Raw genomic sequence first — 19,976 nt, forward strand, 5'->3', positions numbered from 1 at the left:
CATGGCTTTTTTATATTCTATAAAAAAAAAAATCTAAAAGGAAGGCAAACTCCATGTTATGAAATGGAAAACCAATAGAGAACAACGGCAATTCATTTTCCACTGAACAGTTATAGTTCCAGTTATGCTGAGGGGAAAATAATAAAAAAAAAAAAAATCCTCTAGAGCAATGTATTTTCACTAGTACTCTGGTACTATACCAAGAGCGACTAGACAAGCAGTGCTCTTTTAGTTCCACCAAGCATTAAAGGAAACATACACCTAGAACTCTCCCACTTGCTCTTGTCAACAAGTAGACTTTGCAAATTCAACTATGAATGCAATGAAAATCTTGTAAAGCCAGTGCTACTGAAGTCACTTTTTCTGTTATCTAACATAGGTAGATGGTTTTCTTGCTGGTATAACACTACATTCCAACATCAGGATGAGGGTTCAGTTCTGTTACGGTGCCTGTATTCTCATATTGGAGGATCCTCTTGCATTAAGTTGCCCACTGGCCCAGGAGACCTGGGAAAGCTGTAATTATCAGTCTTGCTTTAAGATTCTCACCCTGATATTGTTGGGCTACAGCTCTGACATACAAAGTAATAGGTACATAAAGAGACTATTGATAGACATAGATAGAATAGATAGACAGAGAGACATAAATCAACCCATGAATAAAAACAGAAAATAAATATATTATACTTTCTTACTGTACCTCTATCTTAACAGGCTTTCCATGGAGAAAGCAAATCTACCTTGCTTGCCCCCTTGGTAATGCCCTTGAGCTTTGTGTGGAGTTAAGTTGGACCTTAACAAAAAATACTGGATTTATGATAGCATTTAGACATTTTTAGGCCTGATTATATTGCACTTTTTCCTTCCTATAGAGGGGTTAAAATAATATAATTTTCTCCAGCCCCCCAGTAATAGACTGATTCCCATTTTGGGAAGGTAACACATGCCATAGTGTAGTACTGACTCACCTCTGCGGGAGGAATCCCTTCGGGGGGCTGACACAGCAGCATCACCTCCTGATCCAGAGACACTTCTCTTGACAATGGTTCTTGCTCAAAATTTTTCCTGAGGTCTGGGAAAACAACAGGCCCACGGCAAATATGAACACAGAGAAACAACTGGGGAGACTCAGAGTGGAATGAACCACTCACCTACATGAATTACTTTTGGCTTCATTCCTACAAAAATCATTCTTAACCAACACATTAACTAACATTTATAAATGACACACACTTTGTTATGTGCCTGGCATTATATTTGGTAGTCGAGGATGTACAAAATGCCATCCATGTTTGGCAACTGATTCCACAAGATTTCTTGAGGGGAATTAGCCTTTCCTGTTGTATTCTGCTCTTTGCCGCAGTATCTGCCAGCACTGTATAAAAACACATTACTGCCAGTCTGTGATAGAGAATGACAGAAAATGATGTATACACAGTGTCAGGGTGCTTTGCTTTTCCCTCCCTCTGGAGTATACAGGTCTAAAATTAACCGGATTTCAAATACATTTAGTCTGTTCATCTATATTTCTGTCTCTCCTCACTGCATTCCTGCATCCTGTGCACACAGGCGACTCGATTACTAGTGACAGCCATGGACGCTTTGGCGAGTATCTTTAGGAAGCACCACTGCACTGGAACCCCATAGCACATCACACAAGCTCAGTCATAGCAGGGGGACACCTTGTGGCACACCTGTCTTGTTATTTTGTCCTCCATGCTATAAAAGACAAAAATGTTGATGAAAAGGAGATGCTTAGCTACAGCCACTATACAGAAAGAGGCAGCTTCCATCACAAATTTTATATATATATGTATATACTTCTATCACAAATTTTATATATATATATATATTGTGGTAAGGTCACTATCAGGATACCTGGGAAAGTCCAGGAGCTTATATATGTCCCAGGTTCCTAAAAGAATGGTTCCGGGACTGCTAGTCCAGCCCGGGTGTTGTGGGTCTACCTGAGGCCTCTCAGCTGGCTAATTAAAAGGCAGCCTGGGCCAAAGTAGAAGGCTGCAGTCTGGGGGAAAGACACAGGGAAGCTGCCTGTGTGAGCTGACTGAAAGTTTTGAAACTACTACAAGGTTTGAACTTTGTTTTTTCTTTTCTCTGTGTGGGAGACAGGCGGTAGGTCTGCTCCTGGTTAGTTAGGACAACTAATGTGTTAGTTAGAGCCCATTAAGTGGCAAGGATTTTATTTTGGAACTGTTTGTTTTGTCATTTTGATGCAAGTGAAAAATAAACTGCCTAAAAGAGACTACGCTCTCATGTGTTGTAATTGTGCCAAGGGCTGCTTTATCCCCAGAAAATTGGTCCCAGCTACCTAACCCTGACTCTATAATAAATATATATATATATAATATATATTCTCCAACCGAGTCGCACTCCGTACTTGTAAAAAAGATTTTTATTGGCAATCATTTAAAAGAAGTTCCATATAAGAACAATCCAGTAGAAAAAAAACCATGAATATTGATCAGGCATACCGCTCAAGCGCAACGTTTCGGGAAACTTTGTACCCCCTTTCTCAAGCGCAGCAGCGTGGCCATCTTACATGTTTCAAAGCACATTTGCTAGTCACTCCGTGTATAAGAAGAAGGCGGAAGTGACGTAGCGGGTCACCATGGAGACCGAACACAATAAAGTGTTCAATCTACATAGAAGCCGATACACCAACCCCGTCAAAGTTCTCTCTATATTGGCAAACTTATATTAATACAAAAGATTTTTTAACCATAAATCACAAGTGACACAAATTTGGCAATATGTATATCAATATCTCCATATATCAAAGGACTTGAATTTTTTTTGATGTATGTATGTGTGTATATATATATATATATATATATATATATATATATATATATATATAATATACAAATATTATAAAATAAATAATTGTAAAGGCCAGGCACAGGTAGACAAAGAGTCATTTATGATTACAGCAACCAATATTGTTATGGAACACCATTTATTTATATTCTTTCCTATTTTCTCAAGGGGACCACTGATTATGCATTCGTATTTATTGTGAATGACGGGGTTAAATATAGTGAGTGCTTGTGCAAAGGCTGTTTTGCTTTGTGCCCTTTTTTGAGGTATTAAGGGTTCTCTTGTCACTTCCAAAGGTTTGCATGTCCTGTTTCTTTTATCTTTCCTAGTGAAATTACTGTGCTTAGACTTTTTAAACCCCCCCCCCCCCCCCAAACTATGTATTAATGCCTCATGCTTAGACCGCCTAAAGAAAGTACAGGGAGCTGTGTGTATACAGAGTAGGATGGATTCTCAGTGTTTTGCATCAGTTAAGTTTATGCCTTCTGGTCCCAAAGAGCGTGGATGAAGTATAGTTGTGCAATGTTGCTTTAAGACACTTTCCATTATGTTGTAGCAAGCTTTAACCTGTTATAATATGACTGTGTATTCTGGGAGTTGGAGTGCTACAAGTTTAGGTTGGAGCTACACTGCTATTGAAGGTCAATGTATTTAAAGAGGCAGTATACCCCTCTTTTCCACAGTAATTTAATTAACAGGGTTTATGCTGAACGCACATTCTGTCTATTGTCTATGGTCTTTGTTATTTTTTGAGCAAAACAGGGCACAATCTGATACTAAAATCAAAGTCCCATTCTGCCGCCTGACTGTATGAGCAGTATGAACAATTAAAACAAATGAGCAGTCTACCGAAAGGTCTCTGTATATGCAAGCCTCTCCCACCCCCCAGATGCAGCCTTTGTTAGGCTTTGAGATAAGGAGCAACTCATTATACAGCAGGCATATATGAATCTGAAGATTATAATGAGAGAGTGAAAAATTCATTCTGCAATTTTTTCAACGTGAGCTATAAGAGAGTCAGTGTTAACTGAGCTGATTGAATAGACAGATCAGGTATTCAGAGAAAGAAATGATAGAACATCCTCATTCAAACACATACAGTAACAATTATGTGGGCCTCCCGTGCAATGCAAAGAAAGATGCTGAAAAATAAGAGAGATAACAATAATGTCATGCTCTTGCCTTTCATGTAGCCGCTTGGATATAATAGTCAGGAAATCACAGTTCTATTGGTACAAGGTTTCTTGAGAGGCTTTTTATATACTTGAAATACAGTTGAAATAAGTTCATGGAATATTCACTCATCTGATGTTAAAGGGAAAAGGAATCAGATGGGGGAATCCCCCCCCCCCCCCTTACAGCTTTGGTCTGCCTGTCAACCCCTTATGTGTGTCAATATAATAGCGCTTCCATTAAATAACCGTATGAGCTGTGATGGGGGACAGGGATGTTTTGTTTGCGACTGACCGTTAATGTGCCCCGCTGGTGGCGGTGGCGGATGAAATCCCCATGTGCCTTAAGCTTTAAAGGTGTACTTCACCATTTAAATATTTTTAAATGCGTTTTCAGCACATGTGCATTGACATTTGAGGCATATAACAATGCGCTGGGGCCTTTACATTGGTGGCACAAATGCATTGTACTGAATCAATTTGCGAGGTTGCTGAACTAGCCTACAGAGCCAGCAGAACCATAAGAAAGCACTGCATGCAGTTTTTACCTTCCTGCCTTTAAAAAAAAAAAAATGAACAAGTTGAATAGAGTTTAGAATTGTAAGTAGACTTTGGGGCACATTTATTAATCCATGAACGCTCCGAGCGTATTTTCCGTGACTTTTTCATGAATCTGGCCCTATGCGGACATCACCCACTTTAAGTACACAGGGAAATACTATATTATATAATAATACAGGTTCCTATATTCTATGCCTACCTGATTTGGTCAAATAGAACCATAACCTTCATTCAAAAAGGGAAAAATGTAATCTGAATACTTATTATATTATTATATAAATCCCACACCTATATCAGGTTTCCCTTTGTTGTGACAAGCAGGAAGTGCTACACAGATTGAGAGCACACCACACAAATGGTTTGAATCCTTGATGACCCATTTTGGCTACCAATGTGCTGAGGCAAATAGGGATGATAGCCATCGATCAGATCACATTGAGAGTCTACAGAGGCCCAACGGAATTTTCATACCTGCCAGATATATTTGAGAAAGATATTGGTCACAGCATGTCTGGAGGACCCCATACAAGGGCCAATAAATGCTGACTGGGTTTGGAGGGGCTGAATTGGCAGTCTTTATTGGGCCATATATGGTCAAAGTATGACCCCTAGTGCTGATTCTTAACCTGTGAGTTGGGATCCCTTGCTGTTTATTATGAAATATCTTGCTACTATGGTCAATAGTAATTAAATCACAAGCACAATTCATTCTAAACCACTTGTTTTTGGTCCAAAATCTGAATTGGGGTGCCCTGAGAAAAAGGTTAGAAGTCCATGCCCTAGTGAGTAGAGATTTTTCTTTATTATGCATCAGAAAACAAGTCATTATTACAGTCACGCATTTCTCTGACAGGTACTGAGCGATTAGTGTTTTTTTGCTCAGATCTACTGCAGATAGAAGGTGGGGTTGTTACATTTTCAGGTCTGTATCCTAAAAGGGTTTATCTGTCTTTCTTTTGAAATGATTTCAAGGCGGTGATGGTTAACTCATTTCATGCCTGAGCCTGGCACCCTGTGCGAGTGACTGATGCTATTTTTAAATCCTCACATAAATGTAAACATTTAAATCCCTCTAATGTCTCCATAGTAACAAAATAGTCTGTGTACTTTTCCTTAGAATGCACTGAACGTAGTTTTGTACAAGGAACCACTGAGGACGGGGAGGCAGCTGAGAAATGTCATTGTGCAGGGTCTTCAAAACTGAGCATTCCTAAGCTTAGGACTGAGGGGTGCTCACACATTTCAATCAGGGGTGTGTAAACCTTCTTTTGGGGGTACAAATTATTAAATTATTATCAAAATGTAGTAATCGGTTATTTCTTAGCATACTAAACAGCCAGATGTGATATAATTGGCTGCTATGGGTTACTAGACCTGGTAAAAACATGATTTTGATTACATTATCCCATGAACTTATATTGTAGTGCTAAGCAGTTTTAGACTGCTAATACCATGCTTTCAGCTTAACAGCTGTCTTTAAAAGTCAGATAGTCAGTGACCCTAAATGTCTATTTCTTGGGGTGTAAATGGCAGATGTTTAGGTCCTCTTAAACTGCTAGTAATAGTAAGCTAACCTAGTGTGGTGTACCTGCTGCTCCTGCAATGGTTTAGTGTCTGCCTTGATGTAAATATGTTTTGCTAAGGTCAATTCTTATAGCTGCTTTTAGAAGACCATTAATTATGATTTTTTTTTTTTTTTTTTTTTATAAAGAAATGTAAGGTTACAATGCAGGTCTCGTGCCAAGCCACAAATCTGTATTTATTTAATTAGGTTGGAACTTATGGAGACTGCATCACTGAGAGATGCCAGATTGTATAAACTGCTTCATTTGTTTATATACTGTTACTCACATCCCCCTTCAAAATGAAGAGAGTGATATACATCAATATTCACCTTCAGCCAAATGATAGGGTTTGTACTAGGAATGCATTCTGCCTTTTGTTTTCAATTAAAAAACAGCTTACATTATAATGTGTGCAATTGTACTGTACATTGTAACATTGATACTGAGAAGCACTTTCAGTTTGTTGGAGGGTAGAAATTAAAAAATTTAAAAAGCGATCTGTTTTTAATAGAGAAGAAAAGGTACAATCACTGGGGGTGCCAAATGTTAGGCACAACCCCCCCAGTGATTGTAATCACTTACCTAATACCCTGACCAAGTGCCCCTGTTATCAGAAAACTGCACTGGCTTGGGGTAGCTGTGAGCAAGCGATCCTCTTCCTCCTGTTTTCTGTCTTCACAATCCCAGGGCTGATACATGCGCAATACAGTGGAAAAAGGTGGTTTTTTGTTAAAGTTCAGCTTCTCACTCTACTGCGCATGTGCGAGCGACATAAAGACAGGAGTCTCCAGGCCGGTGCAGTTTTCTGCTAACCATAGCACCAGCCTGGGGTATCAGGTAATTGGTTGCAATCACTGAGAGGTGCTGTCATGATATAGGCCTGTAAGGGTTAATCAAGCAGGCCAAGGTATCCCAAAATCTTCCAGAAATGTGCCAGAAAGAGATATATAACAGGCCTCTGGTCACTAGGGTCTGGAACCAGCCATGTGTAAGGCCTCACAACCTGGAATGCCCAACTCTAATCCCTGGCTGATAAGAGCCATGCCATGTGGGGGAGTGAAAGTCCACATGGGGGTGAATTAGAGTTCACATTGGGACCCATCATAGGTGATGTGGAGGTCACACCATATCCCAAACTCACAAACATTTATTGTCCCAGAACCCACACCATTTATACTAGAGGTACCAAAACCTGAGTATATGTTTCATGTAAGATGGTCTCATACGGGTCCAAACATCGCTGGATTTGGGTTCTCGGTTTGTCAGATAGGAGTATCTGGGCAGGGGCAGGTCACACAGTAGTGATGTTTAGTCTGTATGGGACCAGTGGGATCATTTAGAATTGATGAATCTAATTTCATCTTTCTATTATGTTCCCACAAGGAGTTATGGACATTGGTATCATTGGACCAGTCCATACACTCAGTCCATACACAGGAGGCCATAAAACTCAGTGTGTCCTGCTAATGGCCCCGCCCCTTACATTCCTGAGGGAGGAGTGTCCAGTTACCTGATCCCCCTGCAAACTAAATAGTCAGCTCTTCTGACTATACTCTGATATTCTGTGGAGGACCAATTTCTATTGGAAGTTTATCCTGTGGTTTTCCCCTTGCCTCCAGGACTAGAAGGACTTTGCTTGGTATAGTATAGGACTTCTATATTTTTCCATTTTATTTTAAAACTGTTTGTACTTGTTTTATCGTATGTCCTTTTGTTGTAACATCTTGTTTTAACTTGCACTGTTATACTTTTTATAATATTAAATATAAAATTTAATAAGTTTGTCCTTGATGCTCTAAAACGTACCTAACCTCCGAGTGTGTAACTCTGTTGTGTGCCTTAGCCCTCTGTATGCTGTGTGCTGATTAACCCTTTGACTGCTGGTAAGGAGAGTGCGTGTGTTGGTTCTTTACATTAACCCTTTCTCTACCAGTGTGCTTGGCATCTCTCATCGCCAGTGTAAGAAGTATGAGAGTGGTGGCAGCAAGTTGTATATGAGTTTGTGAGCATTGGTTGGTCTTTGGGGTGCTGTGATGCTAGTCTGACCTGGGTGTCAGGTGTGTGAGACTGAGCAGGGGACCCTCTAGACAGCCACACCTACAGTCACGTGCGTCTGAAGTGGCGTAATCGTGACAGTTGCCTACCATTTTGGCACCCCCCACTGATTATACTATTAAATAAGGTTCCTGGGATGAGACAGAATCTATAAAATGTGTCACATTAGACAGTCGCTAGCCAGAATGCCATCAGAACATTTACACAGGCATTTAAACCCCCTTTGTATTAAAAAAAATAATATTTTTTTTTTTTTTTGTGGCCTTTAGATTACATTCTGAGTTTGAATTCAACCTGTCACCATGTAGAGTTTTGGTACAGCTGAGTAATCTGCACTTTGGAGGGACCCAAGGACTCCTAACTGGCCCCCCGTCCACTCAAGCACGTCCCACATACCCTGCCCACAGGTAGGAGAGCAGCTGGCGGATTAATTGCAACTATAGAGGATCAGACCGGGGGCCCCTGTGTCAGTGGTTTCGTAAGTTTCTTCCCACACTATAAACCTATACAGGCGGATTCACTGGCTTCTAATGAAGTTCACCCTTGATAGGAACCTCATTGGATTTTAAGCTCCATTGGGGCGGGAACTGAAGTGTCTGATAATCAGTCTCTGCAAAGTGTTGTGCAACATGTTGCCATTTAATAAAGAATAATACTACAGATGAAGCAAGCTTAATTGAAGCATGAAGGGAACATCCTATGCACCAATAAAGTCTTCTCCATGTGTATATACAGATAGTATTATGGCTTTTATCAATGTACCCAGTTTGTGCATATATATACCGTATATATCACTGTGGCATTTCTCGTGCTAAGCAAGCATACAAAGGACAGCATTCCCTCTGATATTATACAGCCCTTAAACTACTAAAGCAAATGCTTCTTGAATTTTACAAAATGACTATGGACCTGCCAAGTTCCATACATAAAATTTTTTTTCTTTCATACAATAATCCTTTTTCATGGTTAAGTAGCAGACAGGGGTTTAATGCATAAAGCACAGCCAATGACTAAACGTCAACAAACAAAAAATAAAATAACCGAGTACAATATCAAGTATCCAGTAAAGTGCACAATGAGATAAAAACCAGCATTAAATAAAATGAAACTGTGTCGGGATGTAAATTCAATAAAATTGAGCAAATAATTATTGGAAGCTGAAGTTAGAAATAAAACATGGCAATCGCAATACAAACTGTACTGCAAAATAGCCTTTAAGGGAATAAGAAAGGCATAAAAGTACAAAAAATAAGTGAGTCAATGCATCCTAAGAGTGAGTGACCTTGGCATAAATACACTGCTGAGAATTAATACAAACACAAACCATCAAACATTTATTTCTGTCGAGCGCATTGCTTTAGGATATGTAAAGAAAGAGCAAATGATACTTTTAAAGATGACATCACAGGATGTCAGGTTATGCACTAGCAAGGGTAGAGGTGGAGAGACGGGGGGGCCCCAGGCAATGCAGGAAGGAGACTGGGAAAATAATGGGATTCAGGATGTTGAAAAACATACAGTAAATACTAAACATATCTGACACATACACAATGTGGTTTGTACTTTTACTACAGGCAGATAAATACCCTCTCTGCCCTTCCTTGGATCCAGCCAGATTAAATGCTTACAAAACAGAATCCCCCTGTATAAAAAAGCAAAGACGCGCACAGTGTTCTATGATAACCTCTATTATCGTCACATATCAGCTACACAATGTGATCAGCCCATTTAAATTATAGACTTCCCAGACATCATGACTAATCTGTCTGGAATTTAGATTGAAATTTAAATGCCATTGTGCACATTCATGGCAAGCTAAATCTATACCTGAAAAGTGAAATTATAACTCTGGTGTGCTGGGCCGCACATAAGTACTTGTTTTTATTACTCATGGATCGAAATGACAGGTCCATTTGATTTTTACTTGAGAAATTGTTTTTTAATATCCCATTGTGCGGTGAAGGTAGAACGAGTTTGCCAAAGTAAACAACAGCGAATTAAGCTCTGATATTTTTGGGAAACAGCTCTCCCTTAGGTGTTACATTATTGGTCAAAAATGAACTGTTTTCTAGAAAATTGCCGTATTTTGGAAGTTTGATAACTTTGGATAACTGATCCACTAAGATTTTAATAGATCTTTTCAAAACTTACATTTGGGTAAAGAAACACTGTTAGGCTGACATCAGACTTGAAATGTGGGGCTGGATCAGTGCTGCTCTACTGGGAATAGGGATGTTTTCCACAACCATAGAACTCATTTGCAAACCCATGTGTATTGTGCAAAGTGCAAAAAAGAGAGAAATCAGCCATTTTTTTGTATTTTGCATCGTGTACTTGGGTGTGTGCAAATAGCCACAGGATTCTCTGTGCCATTGAAACCGCAGAGACTTGCAGTTCCCTTAACTAAAACAGAACTGCTTTAGTCAGATTTAAAAGCAGTAATGCAGTACAGGAAGGTACAGGTATAGGACCCATTATCCAAAATGCTTGGGACCAAGGGTATTCCGGATAAGGGGTCTTTCTGTAATTCGGATCTCCATACCTAAAGTCTACTAAAAAATCAATAAAGCATCATTTAAGCCCAATAGGATTGTTTTGCATCCAATAAGGATTATTTATATATTAGTTGGGATCAGTTACAACGTGCAGTTTTATTACTACAGAGAAAAAGGAAATCAGTTTTAAAATTCTGAATTATTTGGTTAAAATAGAGTCTATGGGAGACAGGCTTTCCGTAATTCGGAACTTTCTGGATAACAGGTTTCCGGATAAGGGATCCCATACCTGTACTACCATAGAATCCATTTAAATCACTAAATCACTTTAATCACTACATTAATTCTGGTTTTAAAAAATATTTCCCTTTTCTCTGTAATAATAAAACAGTACACATATAGGACCAATTATCCAAAATCCTCAGGACCAAGGGTATTCTGGATATTGGGTCTTTCCGTAACTTGGCTCTCCATCTCGACTTAAAAATCAATAAAAAATTCTTTACACCCAATAGGATTGTTTTGCATCCAATACACAATATACTGTACTTAGTTGGTATAAAATACAATGTCCAGTTTTGTTACTATAGAGAAAAAGGAATACATTTGAAAAAATCGGAATTTCTTTATTAAAATGGAGTCTATGGGAGACAGGCTTTCCGTAATTCGGAGCTTTCTGAATTCCGGATAACAGATCCCATACCTGTACCATGTACTTGATGCCAACTAAGGTATAATTAATCCTTATTGGAGGCAAAACAACCATATTGGGTTTGTGTTGGGTGAAGACACACAGAGCTACTAGTAGCTCAGTGTGTCTTCACCCTTAATGTTTAAAGGATTTGTTAGGACACTTATGGGCTTATTTATCAATTTTCGAGTTTGTAAATTCGAGTTTCTTTCTAAATCAAATAAACTTGCATATCTAATAGTCGCTTATTTATTAATAAGGAAAGCTTGTTCTAATAATAAACTTAACGTGCTCTAAAAACTTGAGTTTGAGAATATGGCTTGACTTTGCCATTGAAGCAAATTTTTACATTCAAGTTTTTTGAACTTAATAAATACCAGACAATCAAGTTTTTGAAGCATAGCTAGAATTCAAGTTTTGTGCAAAAAAACTTGAATGGAGATAAATTACCCCCTAAAAGTATAGCGAGCCAAATTACAGAAAGACTCCAGGTTTCCAAGCATTTTGGATAACGGGTCCCATCCCTGTATAGTCAAAAATAGATTATCTTAGTGGCAGGGGTGATTCTTCCATCATGTAACGTAAGAATCTTGGGGGGCATCTTACAAAAGGTGAGCAGCCCTTTTAGTGTACAAGTATCAGACCCCATTATCCAGTACCGGAAACCCATTATCCAGAAAGTTCTGAACTACGGAAAGGCCATCTCCCATAGACTCCATTTTAATCAAATAATTCACATTTTTAAAAATGATTTCCATTTTCTCTGTAGGAATAAAACAGTACCTTGTATTTGATCCCAACTAAGATATAATTTATCCTTATTGGAGCCAAATCAATCCTATTGGGTATAATTACTGTTTAAATAATTTTATTAGCAGACTTAAGGTACGAGATCCAAATTACAGAAAGACCCCTTATCCGGAAAACCCCAGGTCCCAAGCATTCTGGATAACGGGTCCCAATCCTGTAGTAATATATAAGTTAGGAGTTAGGTTAGGTTGAAAAAAGACACACGTCTATCCAGTTCAACCTTAATGCCTATATATAACCTTCCTTACTGCTAGCTGATCCAGAGGAAGGCGAAAAAAACCCCTTCTAAAGCCTCTTTAATTTGCCACAGAAGGGGAAAACATTCCTTTCTGACTCCAGTGGGGTGTCATTGTGCTTTACTAGCAGTAGCAGTGAGAAGCACAGGAGAAGTAAGCGTGGTTGGGTGGTATCTGTTGGTTCGATAGCCAAAATGCAAAGAAGCACCTCTGATTCTAGGAGTTAAGGAATGTGCCTTAAAAAATATTTTGTTGTGGTGATCAGCAACCATTAGGATTTGCTCTGTTTTGGCCTCTTTTAAACTGCCTACCACAGGAACACCCTGTCTCCAGCTCCATGTAATTTGCACCAAGTTATCTCCTTTAATTGAAATTGCCTAAAACTGGAGAGGAATTGGGAGCAAGGGCAGATGTGGTTGGGGTGTAACAGGGTGTGACAAATAAAAAGGCCCACACAGTCAACATTTTTGCTAGCACTGCAACAACCCCCCCCCCTCCCCATTATTTACACGTATCTCTCTTTGTTGGTTGCCTTATTGGCACTTTATTTTCTTCTTCTTCTATAGTAACAAATCTAATACTGCATGCTCATAGGAACTCCCTCAGGTACATTGGCTGCCAGTGGTTTTAACCTCTGCACTCCCTGTAGTTCCAGCCCCACAAAACATGTCTGTTTTCAGATGTTTTATCTAGTCCTCTTCAGTTCTCCCTGCAGCTGCATTTATGCACACCTCTCAGCATTCCCTAATCGCAAACACTCCATATTTGCTAATGATTTGCTCACTATGACTAGTTGCGGCAAGATTTCAGTCTCCCATTCTCCATAGCCAGGAGCGTTTGTTACAGCCTTCAATGGAAGGAACACATTGTTTTCTGGAACTCTTTTGTTTGATAAATCAGTTGTCATATTTGCAGCCACCTCAGTGTTTGTGCAACAGAGAAATCCGGTAGCAAGAGATGTTAACAAGCGCGTTATAAATCACCGGCAGCACAAATTAATTGGACGTTTACTCAGCACAGTTTCATACAGATTTGTAAATAATATTTTGGTTTCCCACAGTAACAACTATAGCTGTAGAATGTGCTACGCCATCTGAGTAAAGAATATCTGATTAGGGTTGCCTTTTGACCTGGCCAATAAAAAATAAAGTTTAATGCCAATGTTAGGAAGCTAAAAAAGATATATAGGCTGGCATCTATTTACAAAGAAAGTTGACAACCCTAACTCTGGCAAAGATGTTATAGGTTACCATGGAAATTTCCACCATGCCAAGCAAACCATACAGCCCCATGAAAGGTAAACTGGGTGATGGCCAGAGCTTATAAATGCCAGCAGCACCCCCTGCTACATCTGTAATTGGGAAACGTGTGTAGAATGAAGGGAGGGTGAAGAGGGTTTTCTACTAAGATTTCAGAGGCACCTCATGCCACAGCGAGGAAATACACTAAATTCAGCCCTTTATATATGGACAGTGGAAGAGATTATGTACAATATCTATTGTACCCTTGTCTGGACATACAGAAGCAGGTCCTCAGTATAGTGACCAGTGACCCGTAGGGAAGTGTAGGGAACGTGGGGCATGACAGAGCCGTAGGGGGTTAAGCCACGCCCAGCTGGTAAGGGATTGGTGGGTTTTGAATGAGGCAGGCAAGGGGTATAAATAGGGGGGTTGGAGTTTCTCCCGCTCACTTCCATCTTAGGCAGTGCATGAAAACGCCCACCCTCCCTCCCTACACAGGTGAGTTGGTATGGAAGTTTTGACGGTGGGGTAGTTGAGTTCGGGAACCAATGGTTGCATAGTTATTGGTGGTTGTCACGCCTGGCACCTCAGGGGTAAGGAGGTGTATCAGGAAGTGAAGTGTTTGAGGAGTAGGTGGTTCCGGGCTAGGATGGCAGCTGGCAGCTCGAGTGGCGTTGCGCAGTTATTGGATGGTTGTGATTGGTTGTTATACAAATGTTCAAGTTATGTTTATCATATGTTCATGATATGTTTACCATATTTTCATGTTATGTTTTGATATGTTATCATATGTTCAGGTTATGCCATTTGCTTATGGTATGTTTTAAATTTAAAAAGTCTGTTGTTAATAAATGTTCTGCGGCCCTTTTCATCCAAACTGGTGTCTGTGTAATTTATTTGGGATTCGAGGGATAGGGGGAGTGGTGTGGTAGGTTGTTAAGGGGCAGGGCAAGTTGCGCCAACGATGCGCCTGTCATGACTCGCATTGAATATGGCTCTGTGATTTGATGTATTACTCAAGCTCACTACATGTTGGCTGATATACTAAGTCCCTTTTGATCTCTGTAACTGAGGCTCCACTGATACTGAGGGTATTTTATAGAGAACATCTTATGTGTACCAGGAAATGCACTTCTCCATACACAAAAAAATGTGTAACGACTAATATAATAACTAGTGAGATAAGGGTTCTTTCTTTATAGCAAAGAACCATTCTTTAGGGCTATGGCAGATGGGACCTTTTGTTGCCCACACTTTATCTCCTCCAGCAACATTGTGCTTTATGCTTACTGCCAAGTACAATCAAACCCACCACAAATGAAGAATTGTTTGTTGGGAAAATGCACTGCTGTATTTTGGAGCTTTCTGGATCATGGGTTTCTGGAAAATCAATCCACTACCTAACATTTTAGGAAACTATTTTCTTTGCAAAACTTGCCTGTCCTATAATATTACTTATTATTGTCACTAATTTTAACATTTGCATCCCTTTTATCACCCTTTGCCTCAGGCTGTGAGTTCTATAGTACCTGATTAATACTGCATACTACAATGTGTGTAATTAGCGTCACTACATTAAAGATAAAAATAGCCTTTCTTGCTATAGTATTTAACATATAAATGAATGCTCAGGCTTCATATCATTCACTTTGAATGCTTTTATTTTTTGTGGATAAGGTCGGGCTAAGGTTATAGCCTTTCTAATGCTGCCCATGACGGAGCAAAAGATAAAGTGAATTATTGGAGTTACTGCCCTATACCTCTAGTCATTCCCTAATTTGATTTCATATTACTGCAGTCCATAACAATACCCTAATGTATTTTTCCTAGCAGTTAATACCATTAGTGCACGTTAATTTGCTTTTAAGCGTTTAGATAATTGATGTTATAATAGTATGATAATATGCACTTAAACATTTTTAATTGGATGGCTACATAAATCCCTGTCAAGTGGTTGGTGTCCTAAGGAAGACCTCAGGTGGCTTTACAAAGAATGGGAGCCTGCTGTGTCATTTCTACTGCTCCCCAGATCCGGCGGGACTCAATATGACACAGGGAAGGCTAGATGTTTATGATATGATTTGTCTCTGGAGCAGCTCTCAGTTGGTTCTGAACTCTGAAATGTATCTTAAATTAGCATATCAAATGCCTCTCTTGGGTGTTTTAAACAATGTAGATCCCTTATGATAGAAATGTCGGCCCTGCATCCCTGCGGCAGCTATTGAACTTCGACCCTGCAAGTCTTAGCCAGTTGCTCACCTGACATCCCTGCCTTCTGAGATGGTTTAAAGGCATACTGACACTTTGTATTTGTCTAAGAAAATATTAAAGCAGAATATATTATGGTTTTCAAAAAGGTTCTCCTTGCTTTTATAAATTTGCCATTATGTATGCATATTATATGTTCTTCTAGAGAGGTATTTCCTCAATCGTCTTTATTGAATTACAAAGCTCTGTCAATCTAGTGCAGGGGTCCCCAACCTTTTTATCTGCTGGGGAGCAACACAAGCATACAAAAGGTTCCCATAGGTGCCAAATATGGGCTGTGATTGGCTAATTTGTAGTCCTTATGTGAACTGGCAGCCCACAGAATGCCCTGTTTGGCAGTACACCTGGTTTTTTTTTTGTTTTGTTTTAAATAAGCGCCATGGTGAGCAACATGTTGCTTGTGATCCACTGGCTGAGGGATCGCTGATCTAGTGTGACAATCCTCCAATATAAAGGCAATCCTTTGCTGCCAAGGGGCATGGTCTGATTTTGGGCCACTGCCAGAACCAAGACAGTAATAAAAGGTCTATGTGTAGGAAGTACAGGCAAAACATCAGGATATTCATTTGGAGCTTTACCAATCTCCGTATCAATTCAGTGGAGTTTTAGGGTGAACATACTTTGCTAGTCAGCCCCCTTATGTTTAGAAACAGTTTGAACTGCTGGAACTCCTTCCATTTAAATTTTTTTTAAATCTGCCCTCTTCATTCTGAGGGCAAAACTATAACTTTGCAAAGGTGTTTTTATAACAAAGACTGGATACACTCTGGTTTGTGTTTCTCACTTATGACAGGCTGCAATGATGCCTGGCTCTTTCTGCACAGCATCTTTGTGAGCCTAATGAACCTTTTTCTGTACAGGCTGGTTTATGTGAAGTCTCACTGGCTGCCTCCCACATCGCCCAAAAAATTCTAATTCCTGCCTGTCATAGCTTGATTGGCTTCTTTTCCATACAGTAATTCACTGCCAGCTGTGCAGCTTATGTGCTTATCCTTCCCCTGCGCTCTTGCCGGTGGTAGAAGCATCACTAGAGAGAGCTGAGAAAAGCCCCGCATATGTTCCTTGCACCAAGAGAGAATCCAAACAGAAGATTAAAATGTGCCCCCCACACACCAACAAATAAGCACAATTTTCTTGCGAATATCTTTTTTATGGTTGGTTACATTCCAAAACCTACACCTGTATTATGCTTTGCACGCTTGTTTTGTGCCACTTTCTACATTCCAATAATATTTCATTGCTTTCCTTCAGGCATCAGAAACCATTCACGTGCTGTTATACTGACAGGTAAGCCTTTGTTCTGCCTTCTGTACACCATGCATTAGCAGCTGAGGCATTTAACATCTTCATTTTTATTATTTTTAATACACTAGCATGAGTCTGATTTCTTCAATTCCACCAACCAAATGTTTTATGAATCAAATTTCAGCTTTAGGTGTACAAATGTGTTGTGCTGGGTAGAGAACCTTAAATTGTATATAGTTGCCCTTCCCGGAAAGCCACTCCCCTTTTGTGACATAATTGTGGGGCAGGCGTGGGTCTATAAATGGAGGGAGGCTGACGGGTCGGGTTGGGAGAGGGCGGGTTGAGATTTTTTTGACCCACACATCACTACTGTCTGGGTTTCAGAAGGATAAACTTTCATTTGTTTTTGTTTTTTTTGTGGAAAAGTGCCCTGTGTCATTGAAAAACGTGCTCTGAATAAAACCCAGGCAAATAGTGTCATGCCCCTTTAAAAAGGTGATTATTAGTTCTGACATTTGAGTGAACCCCAACAAATCACACAAAATAATGTATATGTGTATGGATATTATCGCCAAGTCACCAAGGAGTTCCATGACCATATGAAAGCACAAGGCCGAAGGTGCTTTTATCCAGATCATGGCCCTCTAATAATTTACTCTATTGCAGTACAATATTTTTTAAACTACAGTGAGTCATGTGACGCAATTTGCATCACTAAAACACCAATTATCACTTACCACCAATCACCATTTATATAGTGAATTGCGTATCCCCTTTTACAAAATATAAGGATATTATAGGTTACTCATTCTCTTACATGGCAAAAACTGAACTCTGTCACTGTGAATCTGATAAATGGACGACTGAAAGAAATGTGCCCCTTATATTTTGTGGGAAACACATTGTGTTGTTTCAAAAGAGTCAATACAACCTTTTTAAGCAATGAGATGTTTTAGTAAAATACAAAGGAATAAGAGAGAACTGTGGGTATTTGGATTGAGAGCTCAGTAGATACGTACATGCAATGCGGACAAAGGCTTTTTGACTTTTCGAGGTACCAGAAGAGCTCCAGGCTACACAGTGGCACCAATATTCATCCATGCCAAAGATCTTCTCCACCTGCTGCCGTGAAATATCAATCCTCACTTCCATGACAGGCAGCCCTTTAAAGAGAGAGAGAGGGAGCATCACATAGAGACAGAGAAATAGCAGAATAACCTTCAGTGACCTTCAGCAGCAACAGAATATTACTCATGTTAATGATACTTTCAGGGTTATCCATCGGGATGAAATATGCTGCTTTCTACAGCTTTGCACAATATTTTGATTAGAAAATCAGCACACCCTGACAATTCTTTTGCCTTTCGTCACTGCCTGGATGTTATAATTGAAAAGCCTATTTGAACACATTTACCTGCCCCAAACCATTTTTGAGCATACGTAAATACTTTTCATTTAAAAAAGGAGGTAATTTAAAAGACACTTCTGCTTCAAAAGAGCATAAAAGCATGGCTGAACAGCCTTTTATTGTGGTAGAACATTGATCTCTCTCAGCTCATTTTATAAATCAGGCGCCATAAGTAGGTACGTGTATACAAATCTAGGGAGATGTAAGTGTAGGCTAAAAAAATATAGTCACCAATTACAGGTTCGATGATTATAATTTTATTTTTAGCTTTTAGGTCAGTAATGGAATTGAGTTTGCTGACAGATGATTAGGTGCCACATTCACTTTCACTCCAAACTTTGCAGAGAGGTATTATCACAAAACAAAATTGATTTCTCATCTCTTAAAATCAAGGAGTGAGCAGAGTGCAACATAAAAACATATTAGGCTGGAATAATAATAATCTTCATTTTTTTCCCCTAAGGAGACAAAGAGCGGTAAGTTAGAGACCCACAGCGGCTTGGGTACCTGTGGGTGGCAAGTGTGGGTTGGTTGCAGGTCAGTGAGTTTGGATTGTTCACTGGTCTGTCCAACCATACCTGTGCAAAACTCGATGGTAAGTGACGCACAGTGCCCCTCCTGCAAAAAAATCTTCTGATGGGCCCGGCACAGAGTAGCCCCCTTCCCCCCCCCCCCCCCCCGCCCGCTCTGTTGCATCCCCTGTGTCGCTTTTAAATTCTTGCTAGTCGTCCGCTCTCCTATCTTAGAGCCGGCGGGGAGTGAGGATTTACAATTAATGATAGAGGAATCAGACCCCAAGGTCTGGGCTCACTGTCCCCACCCCACTGCTTAGGCACTGCTTAGGCACTTGGGTGCAACAAATCCAGGTTCCTGCTTCTATGTGCAAATACCGCTGCATATTAGGCCAGATGACCAGTTGAACTACCATGATGCTTCTAGGTGTAGCCTATTTCAGTCTTCTGGGGACTATTTGGTTTGCTTACTAGTATAATCCATCCTTTACATCCAGCATACAGATGCATTGGCTCCTCACTGCATTAGATAGTCATGCTGACCATAAACATTTAAAAGGTCCCGTTATGACCACAAGTGCATTATGGTAAAATGTTGCACATGTATCAATAGCATTCATAAAAGATACTTGCTCCCAAGCATGCCATTGCATTTTCATGTACTTTGGTGCCCCCCACCCTCACCTCGCTCTGATGACTTGAGCACACACTTACACATGGGATCCCTGGAATTGCTGCCATCTTGAATGTGGCAGTAATTCCAGAATTCTCATGGCAGCTTGCATCAATAGTTGCAACCCATGCTAACTCTGCAAATGTTGTCTACTACGTGCTCAATTTGGAAACTTGCAAGGTAATAGTATAACTTAAGGTGGCCAT

General features: G+C 39.8%; 1 protein-coding gene across 3 annotated transcripts in view; it reads right to left on the bottom strand.

The window, feature by feature from the left end:
* The window catches only part of unc5a (unc-5 netrin receptor A), a 185,691-nt gene that overhangs the window by 26,551 nt on the left and 139,164 nt on the right, over positions 1-19,976 (bottom strand). For all 3 annotated transcript variants that reach the window (XM_031897753.1, XM_031897754.1, NM_001100204.2), the window contains 2 exon segments: positions 18,197-18,340; positions 969-1,072 (listed from right to left, as the gene is read on the bottom strand). In XM_031897753.1, coding sequence (XP_031753613.1) covers positions 969-1,072; positions 18,197-18,340 — 248 coding nt within the window.

The sequence above is a fragment of the Xenopus tropicalis genome, chromosome 3 (assembly GCF_000004195.4).
Source record: "Xenopus tropicalis strain Nigerian chromosome 3, UCB_Xtro_10.0, whole genome shotgun sequence".
In the NCBI taxonomy this organism is placed as follows: Eukaryota; Metazoa; Chordata; class Amphibia; order Anura; family Pipidae; genus Xenopus; species Xenopus tropicalis.